The 12,288-nt window shown below is 38.9% G+C and overlaps 1 protein-coding gene across 33 annotated transcripts in view; it reads left to right on the top strand.

Moving 5' to 3' along the window:
- Nucleotides 1-1,508: 1,508 nt before the first annotated feature.
- Nucleotides 1,509-12,288, top strand: part of LOC146459742 (scavenger receptor cysteine-rich domain-containing protein DMBT1-like) — a 30,580-nt gene continuing 19,800 nt past the window's right edge. For 26 of the 33 annotated variants that reach the window (XM_085089132.1, XM_085089111.1, XM_085089110.1 and 23 more), the window contains exons 1-11: nt 1,509-1,650; nt 1,933-1,968; nt 3,519-3,836; nt 3,976-4,293; nt 4,432-4,749; nt 5,970-6,287; nt 7,948-8,268; nt 8,398-8,715; nt 9,371-9,691; nt 9,822-10,139; nt 10,703-11,020. In XM_085089132.1, the coding sequence (XP_084945258.1) occupies nt 1,620-1,650; nt 1,933-1,968; nt 3,519-3,836; nt 3,976-4,293; nt 4,432-4,749; nt 5,970-6,287; nt 7,948-8,268; nt 8,398-8,715; nt 9,371-9,691; nt 9,822-10,139; nt 10,703-11,020 (2,935 nt within the window). In that variant the 5' untranslated portion in view covers nt 1,509-1,619. The remainder of the gene's footprint in view (nt 1,651-1,932; nt 1,969-3,518; nt 3,837-3,975; nt 4,294-4,431; nt 4,750-5,969; nt 6,288-7,947; nt 8,269-8,397; nt 8,716-9,370; nt 9,692-9,821; nt 10,140-10,702; nt 11,021-12,288) is intronic. The other 7 variants (XM_085089107.1, XM_085089129.1, XM_085089134.1 and 4 more) reach the window with 7 other exon arrangements.

Here is a 12,288-nt window from a genome sequence, read left to right as displayed (position 1 = left end):
ATTCCGTTTTGTTAAGTTTTCACCAGTATACTGTTATGCCCTGTACACTACTCGGTTCTGAAATAAAGGATTTCTATTGACTATGGAAATAGTTTCATCTGTGAATTGTTTTTTTGATCCCTTCTTTTGAAGCTTAAAGATACTTTTGCCCTTACGGCGCAACCTGAACTTTTTGATACTTTTATATTTGGCAGAATTTAGAAATTGGTTGTAAGAAGGTTCACATAACTTTTTTTGCTTTATCTGTGGACAGCCGCGCAGTCGATTTATTCTTTTTTCAAGAGGTCTTGTTTCTTGTCATGGCTTTTTGTATTGATTCTTTATTTATTCTGTAACGTCTTTTTGGAGATACGTAAGGCTAATTAAAGTCTGTCTTAGTTACCGCCTTTTTAGGGTTATTTCTTTGCCCAAGCAAGATATTTGTGTTTAGTTTTCTATATCAATTTATCCTTCGCGAAATCGGATATTCCTTTCCAGCCTTCAAGTTCCTGGCAGCAATAACATTTCCCCGGCTATGTTTTGAAACAGGTGGACTCCACAGCCCATAGCTTCAACACCTACACGTAGTAAGGATTCACGCCAAGGTTAGTCCAGGAAAACAAACAGAAAAATTCACTTCAGGTAACGTACTTTTTATAGCCTAATACTGCGAGAATTTTGAATTTCGAGTTCGACCCTAACAGTGTTTCACCATTCACTGACTGATTTCTCTAGGCGGCCTCTTCATTTGCATTCATCTTATCATATCTTAATGTCAATTCCTTGAAGTGCTACTTCAGTTAGTTTTGCACATTTCCGACCACGCTGAAATTCTACTTCAGAAATGAATGCTCAGATTTCGAAATTCTTTGTTGTTGTACGAATTTATAAACTAAACTCTGACCCCGAAGATGTACAAGACATGATTTTAACTAAGAATGTTGACAATAGTTACACTTAACACTTACACTCTCCAATAGTCAAATTAACCAAAAAAATAAAGAGACCGACTGAGACGCTATCGTTCTCGGTTCCTGGGTAGACGTACGTCATCAACCCCGCTTGATCCAGCCTCCTTGAAATTTTGGCAGAGAATCGAAAAAAGGGGATTCGACCAAACCCATTTTTTTTTTTGTTTTCAAAAACAAATTATACTTCGAACAACAAATCGATTTACTTGTGCTAAAAGAAAAAAAAAAATGGGGGTAAGGTGCACTTCAAACAGGAGAGTACTACGCTAATCAGGAGTTTACACGTCAATAACATTTAACAGGAAACATAATTCAGTTCGTTCAGAAATACAGTAACGGATTTTTTTTTGCACACGTGGTGGTTATTTAGAGAAGATTTCACCCGCATTTTTTTTATTCCACTTTTGAAACACAAACAAATGTCGAGAAAAACTGAAAGGTCTTGTTTTCATGCTGAAAAGGAACTTTGTTTTTTCTTTTCGTTAAAACGAAATATATTCGGCACTCCAAGGAATCGAAAAAGCTTGCTGCTGAGGCAAAAACCGAATCAGAGAAAAACACAATTTTAGTAGCGTAAATAAATGTGCGAGCAAAATCCGCTGTTATTTGAGTTCCACCTTGATTGGCTTTAGTGCGATTACCAGTGAGGACTTAATATTGCTCGGTGACATGTTCACTTTTATTTTTCTTGTCTTAGCAGGTATGTGTCATTCATTTCACCTCGTTCAATGCAACCGTAGCAGCAGCAGCAGTTAGGTTTTGTTTCAATAAACCTGCTACAAGATATTCAAGTAATAGGCTACAAAAGTATAAATTATTTAGAATCTCAAACCTGCTCTTGTTTTATTGTTCTCTAGAATGAACTCACACAATCAGAAATTTCAGTTTTAATTAACTTCTCAAACAAACTTTAATTTTATTGTGTGGATAATTTGCAGTATTTTTCTGTGTGAAAAGGTAAAGCAATATATGTACATTTCAGGTTTGATGGAGCAGAATTTAACAGCAACCGATCGTGGTGAGTTTTTTTCCTCCCAAAGTGATTTAAACATAAAATTTAGTTCGAGCATTATTGAGTTTTGTTAACTTTAAAAAGCTTATTTGTAGCTATAACGGAGCAAAAAGGAAGTGATTATTAGATCCATCGCTTGTACTCATCTCTAAGGTATTATCTAGGACTGTAATATTCGATTGCTTTATTACTTAACTTTCCATATTCTTACAACTTGGTGTTCCACAATTTGGCTTTCGCTTTTCTATACAATCAACGTATGTTTTTCATTACCAAATATGGTAATATATAAATTTAGGCAAGCCTAAAAGCGGAGCTCCAAAATTACTTTTTAATAGCATTTCTGCTGAAGGTTTCCGCATGAACGCAATAACCTTACAAATTCCTCATCTTTTCTGGACTTTTATTTTTAATGCATATACAGCAAACTATTTAGCAACATTAACAATTACAATGTTAACTGTTATACAGGAAAGCAAGGTATCGGCTTCAATCCAAAACAACCATTTCAATAAATTTGACATTCTAAGCTACATGATTATGTGGAGCTGGGCGTCCAAAAAGACCTCAAAACATTGTGTACACGTAAGCATCCAGGACGGGATCGGCTATTTATTTAGTTACGTTAATTTTCTTCACGCTCAATATTATATTAGCATAGAGTTTTGTTCTCTGGATTCCAACTGATCAACCGCTGCACGATCAATACACTGAGAAGAAACACGAACGAACTCGTTTCACAGCCAACAAAACTCGCTAAAGAAGGGTACAAGTGCTCCGCTGATGCCACTGGAATTGTAAACAAGGCATGAATTTGTGGCGTCACGGCAAACGTAAATATAATAATTTTCTTTTTACCGGCCGAGGGCACAGCGACGTCAAAACCGTAACCAAAATGTATGGCATCGACGGCTTACCAAAATAAGTTACCCGTGGTAAACCGCGCGCAAGCCTTCAACGCGCGGTGCTCCGTCAAAAAAAAAAAACAAACAAACAATCTTAAAATATTAAACACGATGTCCTTTCCCCCTTATCACTGTTTATCGATTGGAACTCTTGTGGGCGATCGTGCTTCCTTCCATTTGTCTTGTATTTAAATAAGTAAGTACTTTATGCCCGCCGCCGAAACGCTATAGCTGTCGCTTCCTGGGTAAATGACATCAGCCACGCGCGACCCAGTCACCTTGCACTCGGTCGTTCGGTCGTGCATAAAAACGGGTAAAACTCAGGCAGGAGGAAAAAAAAGGAGGTTTCAACCAAATTCACCTTCCCCCTCCCCCCCCCCCCCCCCACCCCCCAAAAAAAAAGAAAGGTAAAAAACGAAATGCTATCATTCTTTTACGTGGTATCTGGCTTTTTAGTCAGTTATTTATTTTCCTACTCGATTAAACGAAGAATCACCTAATACAGCAGGTCAGTCTGGCGTCAACATGAAAAAATACAATTGGTAAAAGCTTGGATAGAAACGCTCGTAAAATGTATTTCATAAAAATAAATAAAAGAAAACACATTCTTTAGGTAATGAGATAAGGTAATAAAAATCCTTTTTGCTTTAGTTCGATTGATTGGTGCAAGGAATCATGGTTCTTTCCCATCCGAAGGCCGAGTGGAAGTTTTCTATAATGGGATTTGGGGAACAGTATGTGATGACGACTGGGACTTAAAAGACGCCAACGTAGTTTGCCGTCAGCTTGGGTTTGCAGGAGCTGTGGCAGCAAACACGTCCGCGGCTTTCGGGGAAGGAAAAGGACAGATATGGATGGATGACGTACGGTGTACAGGAGATGAGAATTCTTTAAGGGAATGTGGGCACAGGGGATGGGGAATAGAAAACTGCAATCATTTTGAAGATGCCGGTGTAATGTGTACTACAGGTAAGAAATAATTCAATTTTATCCATTAAAAGAGCGGATTTCAATTTAGTCTGCTCTGGAGTGTTGCATAAACCAAAAAAAAAAAAAAACACCTTCTGTAGGTAAAGATAGGAAATAACTAATCTCTGTTATTCGACAGTTCGATTGGTAGGTACGCGTTACGTTGCTGATTTTACATCCCAAGGCCGAGTGGAAGTGTTCTACAATGGAATCTGGGGAACAATTTGTGATGACGACTGGGACATAAAAGACGCCAACGTAGTTTGCCGTCAGCTTGGGTTTGCAGGAGCTGTGGCAGCAAACATGTCTGCGGCTTTTGGGGAAGGAGAAGGACAGATATGGATGGATAACGTACGGTGTACAGGAGATGAGAATTCTTTAAGGGAATGTGGGCACAGGGGATGGGGAATAGAAAACTGCAATCATTTTGAAGATGCCGGTGTAATGTGTACTACAGGTAAGAAATAATTCAATTTTATCCATTAAAAGAGCGGATTTCAATTTAGTCTGCTCTGGAGTGTTGCATAAACCAAAAAAAAAAAAAACACCTTCTGTAGGTAAAGATAGGAAATAACTAATCTCTGTTATTCGACAGTTCGATTGGTAGGTACGCGTTACGTTGCTGATTTTACATCCCAAGGCCGAGTGGAAGTGTTCTACAATGGAATCTGGGGAACAATTTGTGATGACGACTGGGACATAAAAGACGCCAACGTAGTTTGCCGTCAGCTTGGGTTTGCAGGAGCTGTGGCAGCAAACATGTCTGCGGCTTTTGGGGAAGGAGAAGGACAGATATGGATGGATAACGTACGGTGTACAGGAGATGAAAGTTCCTTAACAGAATGTGACCACAATGGATGGGGAATAGAGAACTGTGTTCACAGTGAAGATGCTGGTGTAATGTGTGTTACAGGTGATAACAACAATTTTTGGAAATAGCAAGCTTGTGCATGTTATTTGTATGTAACTGATGTAAGACGCAACTGTAGCCACACTATTATTGTAATTTGCCTTTCAAATATTTGGAAAAGCGCGTTTCATGTAAAAAAAAAAAAGACTGGTCTTGTTAGACAGACATGATATTGGAATGCTCGGTTATTATGAAAGCCAAAAGAAATAGACGATAACAAATTGAAATGAAGGAAACGTCCACTCTCGACTTTTCGTTTCTTTAGTTTTGAATGCCAAGACGCCTGAAATAGGCGACTTACTTTGCAGTCAAATAAGTAAAACAGTCGGTCCAGCTGTTTCTAGGAGATTGTGACGCCATATTGGTGAAAGATATGATGGTCATCTAGGGGATTACTGTCTTATCTGACCTAGGTTTTAAGAAATACAATTTATAGAGTAACGAATAAAATGTTATCTTTTGTTATGATTTCTAGTTACCATGTAGCATGAAAATATTGCGGGTTTTAATTTTTGCGGATTTTGCGGATTGACCTCGATCCGTTAAAGTTAGTTTCCCGCGGAAAAAAAAGAACGTAAATTAACACGCTGCAAAAATTAACTCCCTTCACTCAAATAAAAAACATTAAGATGAGTTTTCATTAGAAAAAGCAACCACGCCTCTTAAACACATTCGGTACCCTGTATCTAGTCTGTATTAATAAAACGTATCAAAATAAAAAGTGTTTTGTTGTGCAAGGTAGGGGTAGGCTTTTTGTTTTGTTTTGTTGTTGTTCAGTCTTTTTGCGCAGTAAGGTATTACAGTGTAATATGTAGAGTGAACTATAACTTAACCCACCATACAATAAAAGTTTAAAATATAAAGGTTTCTTCCACTTAAATGTTCTGTTGCTTGAACAGCGTATCACTAAAATTAGTTCCTAGCAGAAATTTTAGTCATCTCCAACCGCAAATACTTGTTCCTGCAAACCACAAAAACCGCCAATCGGCAAAAAGAAACTCCCGTAAGATTTTCAAGCTACACGGTATTTAGTACGTTATTTTCTTTAAACATTAATGCCAAGAATGTTTTCTTCAAAGATCACCTTATACAGCGGCGCACTTAGGAGCCAATATCAAAATAATTATGTAAATAGAGCTATCGTTTTTATTCAATCTCTCAACATGGACTGCTACAAAAGTTTAGGCAAGGAAAGAAAATAATAAAGTTCTTTTATTTGACAGTGCGATTGATAGGTACGATTGATGATGGTGACGTGGGCTCCAAAGGCCGCGTGGAAGTACTCCACAATGGAATCTGGGGAACAGTATGTGATGACGACTGGGACTTAAAAGACGCCAACGTTGTTTGCCGTCAGCTTGGGTTTGCAGGAGCTGTGGCAGCAAACACGTCTGCAGCTTTCGGGGAAGGAAAAGGACAGATATGGATAGATAACGTACGGTGTGCAGGAGATGAGAGTTCCTTAACAGAATGTAGCCACAATGGATGGGGAATACAGAACTGTGCTCACAGTGAAGATGCCGGTGTAGTGTGTATTAAAGGTGAGAACAACAATTTTTTGGAATTAGTACGGTTATATGCCTGTAACTTCTATGTAACTGATGTAAGACGCAACTGTAGCAGGCTAACTTGATACCCAAATAAGCCATAAAAAAAATGAAAGCCGGTCAAGCTGTTTTTAAGAGATTGTGACGCCATATTGGTCAAATATCATGGTATACCTATAAGGGGTGACTGTGTTGTCTGACGTAGGTTTTCAGTACAAAATACAAACAAATAGAGTGACGCATGAAATGTTATCTTTTGTTATGAAGTCTAGTTATTGATTGGGTCATTTCGTTTCTACTGTAATGCCAATAATATTTTCTGCAAAGATCACCTGGTACATGATACAGAGGGGCGCCAATATTAAGATTTATTATATGGCTGGCTCCGCGAGCGGGCAAGATGAGTCAAATCCTGCGCTGTGATTGGCTACCCGAGCGGGCAAGATGGAGCTATCTTGCCCGCTCGGGATTACCCGTTGCCCGTCCGCTTGGCATCGAAAGTTTAATCCCAACAACAATGCGGGTTTTCTTCGATTTTCTCGTTGTTTTGGGGGAAAACGCTCACTAAAAAGTTCGGTAAACTCTCAACATTTACCTAAAGGAAAGGAAAGAGAATGGAATCGTTCTGGTGTAGTGAAAACTTTGTTTCAGCTATAATGAATGTGAGTTGAATCGGTGAGTTGCTCTGCGTATAGTATTTTAGATAGAATTGATTTTGAAAAACTTATTGTCTCAATTCGAGTGCCGAATTGATAAGTTCTCTTGGTTTGCAATGACTGTATTTAAATCATAGCGTAGTGGAAGTTGCGGTTAGTTTTTAGAGCAGTTCAGAAAAGTATTTTTTTAAGTTCGCCGAAGAAGCTCACGTTTTTAATTTAGCCGCGTCTTGAAGTGTTGTAAACAACAAAATCTTGTCAAAGTTTCGCCCAGTTTTCTGATTTACCTGCTCTTTTTTTCGGCTTATGTTTACATATAATCTCAAAATCTATTGTTTCATTCAAGAATTAATGATTTGAAGCCGAAAACTGTTTAAAATGTTTTATTATTTACGCTACCGCGCGATCGGCTGAAAATGGCGAATTTGCCGCATTCTATTCAAATCTTCCCGCTCTTGCGAAAATCTAAATTTTTCGTTCTCAATAACTGTATACTCCCTTTAAGCCATTATAAAGTTAGAGCCCTAAGATAATTCCTTGTTTTCCACGATTACATGCTAATCCAAAAATGCACTAAAAATAAATCTTGCACCGGCCGGCTATGAAGAATTTCTTTCCGAGTAGAGCAGTTTCATGTCGTGTTTTGTTTTGTTGTTCTAGTTTTAACTTGATGGTAAAGCCATATAATAAATCCTTTATTGACCAAGCTTGTTCGGTCAAGATGGCTGGATATTGGCCTCGTTCTTTTTTTGCGTTTTTATGGACCTCGACTTCGTCTCGGTCCATAAAAACGCAAAAAAAGAACTTGGCCAGTATCCAGCCATCTTGACCTCACGCTTGGTCAATAACGCATATATATAAATAGAATCAATGTTTTCATTCAATCTCTCACCATGGACTGCTACCAATGTTTCAGGTTTAAAAAAAAAAAAATAATAATAATAATAATAATAATAATGAAAAAATGAAAATAAAAATAAAGCTCTTTTATCCGACAGTGCGATTGGTAGGTACAAGTGATGATGGTGACGCGGTAAAAAGAGGCCGTGTGGAAGTGTTCTACAATGGAATCTGGGGAACGGTATGTGATGACTACTGGGACTTAAAAGACGCCAACGTAGTTTGCCGTCAGCTTGGGTTTGTAGGAGCTGTGGCAGCAAACACGTCTGCAGCTTTCGGGAGAGGAGAAGGACAGATATGGATGGATGACGTACGGTGTAAAGGAGGAGAGACTTCCTTAACAGAATGTGCGCACAGGGGATGGGGAATAGAAAACTGCGGTCACAGTGAAGATGCCGGTGTAATGTGTACTACTGGTGGTAAGACTGATTAACTTTTAACCATTAAAAGAGCGATTTTCAATTGAGTCTTCTATGAAGTGTTACATAAACCAAGAAAACATCTTGTTAGATAGGAAAAGTAGGTAATATACCTCTTTTATGCGACAGTTCGATTGATGGGAACAAAGAATGATGGTTATTTGGCATCCGAGGGCCGGGTGGAAGTGTTATACCATGGAATCTGGGGAACAGTATGTGATGACGACTGGGACTTAAAAGACGCCAAAGTAGTTTGCCGTCAGCTTGGGTTTGCAGGAGCTGTGGCAGCAAACACGTCCGCGGCTTTCGGGGAAGGAGAAGGACAGATATGGATGGATAACGTACGGTGTACAGGAGATGAGAGTTCCTTGACAGATTGTGGGCACAGAGGATGGGGAAAAGAGAACTGTGTTCACAGTGAAGATGCCGGTGCAATGTGTATTAAAGGTGAGAACAACAATTTTTTGGAATTAGTACGGTTATGTGCCTGTAGTTCTATGTAACTGATGTAAGACGCAACTGTAGCAGGCTAACTTAGCGCCCAAATAAGCCATTAAAAAAAGCCGGTCAAGCTGTTTTAGGAGATTGTGACGCCATATTGGTCAAATATCATGGTATACCTAGAAGGGGCGACTGTGTTGTCTGACGTAGGTTTTCAGTACAAAATACCGACAAATAGAGTGACGCATGAAATGTTATCTGTTGTTACAAAGTCTAGTTATTGATTGGATTATTTCCTTTCTACTCTAATGCCAATAATATTTTCTGCAAAGATCACCTGATACATGATACAATGGGGCGCCAATATCAAGATATATAAATAGAGTCAACGTTTTTATTCAATCTCTCACCATGGACTGCTACCAATGTTTCAGGTTAAAATAATAATAGTAATAATAATAATAATAATAATAATAATAATAATAATGATAATGATAATGATAATGATAATGATAATGATAATGATAATGATAATGATAATGATAATGATAATGATAATGATAATGATAATGATAATGATAATGATAATGATAATGATAATGATAATGATAATAATAATAATAATATATAAAAATAAAAATAAAGCTCTTTTATCCGACAGTGCGATTGGTAGGTACAAGTGATGATGGTGACGCGGTAAAAAAAGGCCGTGTGGAAGTGTTCTACAATGGAATCTGGGGAACAGTATGTGATGACTACTGGGACTTAAAAGACGCCAGCGTAGTTTGCCGTCAGCTTGGATTTGCAGGAGCTGTGGCAGCAAACACGTCTGCAGCTTTCGGGAGAGGAGAAGGACAGATATGGATGGATGACGTACGGTGTAAAGGAGGAGAGACTTCCTTAACAGAATGTGGGCACAGGGGATGGGGAATAGAAAACTGCGGTCACAGTGAAGATGCCGGTGTAATGTGTACTACTGGTGGTAAGACTGATTAAATTTTAACCATTAAAAGAGCGATTTTCAATTGAGTCTTCTATGAAGTGTTACATAAACCAAGAAAAGATCTTGTTTAGGTAGGAAAAGTAGGTAATATACCTCTTTTATGCGACAGTTCGATTGATGGGAACAAAGAATGATGGTTATTTGGCATCCGAAGGCCGAGTGGAAGTGTTCTACAATGGCACCTGGGGAACAGTATGTGATGACAACTGGGACTTAAAGGACGCCAACGTAGTTTGCCGTCAGCTTGGGTTTGCAGGAGCTGTGGCAGCAAACACGTCCGCGGCTTTTGGGGAAGGAGAAGGACGGATATGGGTGGATGACGTACGGTGTACAGGAGATGAGAGTTCCTTAACAGATTGTGGGCACAATGGATGGGGAATACAGAACTGTGGTCACGGTGAAGATGCCGGTGTAATGTGTATTAAAGGTGATAACAACATTTTGTTCGAAATAGTACGGTTATGCGTCTGTAACTTGTATGTAACTGATGTAAGACGCACTAGTATCATGATTTGTTTTTCAAATATTTGGAAAAGCGCGTTTCATATAAAAAAGACTGGTCTTGTAAGACAGTTATGATATTGGAATGCTCGGTTATTATGAAAGCTAAGAGAAATAGATGATAAAAAATTGAAATGAAGGAAATGTCCACTCTCAACTCGTTTTTCGTTTCTTTAGTTTTGGTCAATGCTATCATGGTACCTGCACGGGGTCACTGTCTTATCTGACCTCGGTTTTAAAAAATACAGATGCATTAGAGTAACAAATGAAATGTTATCGTTTTGTTATGAAATCTAGTTATTTATTAGGTTATTTCCTTTCAACACAAATGCAAAGAATATTTTCTGCAAAGGTCACCTCATACAGAGGGGTAGTGAGGCGCCAATGTGAAGATATATAAATAGAGCCATTGTTTTCATTCAATCTCCCATCATGGAATGCTACCAGTGTTTAGGTAATGAGAAAAAATAACGCTCTTTTATTTGACAGTGCAATTGATAGGTACGATTGATGATGGTGATGTGGGCTCCAAAGGCAGAGTGGAAGTATTCCACAATAGAATCTGGGGAACAGTTTGTGATGACGACTGGGACTTAAAGGACGCCAACGTAGTTTGCCGTCAGCTTGGGTTTGTAGGAGCTGTGGCAGCAAACAGGTCTGCGGCTTTCGGGGAAGGAGAAGGACAGATATGGATGGATAACGTACGGTGTACAGGAGATGAGAGTTATTTAACAGAATGTGGGCACAATGGATGGGGAAACCAGAACTGTGGTCACGGTGAAGATGCTGGTGTAATGTGTATTAAAGGTGATAACAACATTTTCTTTGAAATAGTACGGTTATGCGCCAGTAACTTGTATGTAACTGATGTAAGACGCAACTGTAAGACGCACTAGTATCATGATTTGTTTTTCAAATATTTGGAAAAGCGCGTTTCATATAAAAAACAAGAAGCTGTTTTCAGCTTAAACTCGGGCCATATTTGACTGCGTGGTGCGTAAGCCTACAATCTTTTAGCAGTGATAACCTCCAGCATCGCTAATTCCCCCAAAACGATAGATACAGAGATATAATGAGGCAATAAGTAACCACCAGATAGAATCGCATTTCTTGCAGTTAGAATGAAATACAGGGGAAAACGACATTTGTCATACGAATGCTTTTTATAATCCCCGGGCTTTAATCCTTACGTTTTCACCTTTCGTTTAGAGACAAAAACCACTTGTACGGTCCTGATATGTATGTGACGCCGGGTCAATGACGGATCTTAATTCCGGTATTATCTAGAGTAACGTTACGTACCACGCGTACGTTATCCTTGTACGTTTTTCAATGTTTTTAAATGAAATTCAGGGGAAAGCATTTGTTATTTACCTTTAATTTGAAGACAGGAACCGTTTCTACATGATTGTTTTTCTATAGTAAACGTGAGACATCTTTATCTATCTTGGCCCGCGGGGTCATAGACTGATTTAGTTGCCAAATTTTTGGTTAAGCAAAGCTATCCTAAAAAACACTCCGGGCACTCAGGTTAGCTTAAATAGCTCCCCGGTTAGCTTTACGGTTAGCAGTTTATGTTGGGGTTGTTCATGCCTCGCATGCCTCGCATCTTTTGTTCATGCCTCGCACGTCTGCCTCGCATGCTTCGCTGGCTCGCAAATTGTATACACTCCTCACGGCCCGAGTGCAAAGAACGCGACCGAGAATTTAAAGAATTTTATAACGCGACGAAAACTTAACTCGTGCCAGCCGAGTACAAAAAACGAGACCAAGAACAATAACTCGTGGTCCGAAGTATTATCTCTCGACCCATCGCGACCCCAAAAATAAAAAAGAATTTGATAATGCTACCGAAACCTTAACTCGTGCCACCTTACGGCCCGAGTAAAAAGACTGGACGGTCTTGTAAGACAGGTATGATATTGAAATGCTCGGTTATTATGAAAGCTAAGAGAAATAGATGATAACAAATTGAAATGAAGGAAATGTCCACTCTCAACTCGTTTTTCGTTTCTTTAGTTTTGAATTCCAAGACGTCTGTAATAAGCAGGCTAACTTGGCACCCAATTAAGCAA

This window comes from Pavona decussata, unplaced genomic scaffold (genome assembly GCF_977016875.1).
Source record: "Pavona decussata unplaced genomic scaffold, jaPavDecu1.1 SCAFFOLD_217, whole genome shotgun sequence".
NCBI lineage: Eukaryota > Metazoa > Cnidaria > Anthozoa > Scleractinia > Agariciidae > Pavona > Pavona decussata.
Note: the sequence above shows the minus strand (reverse complement) of the source record. Positions and strands in the feature narration are given on the sequence as shown.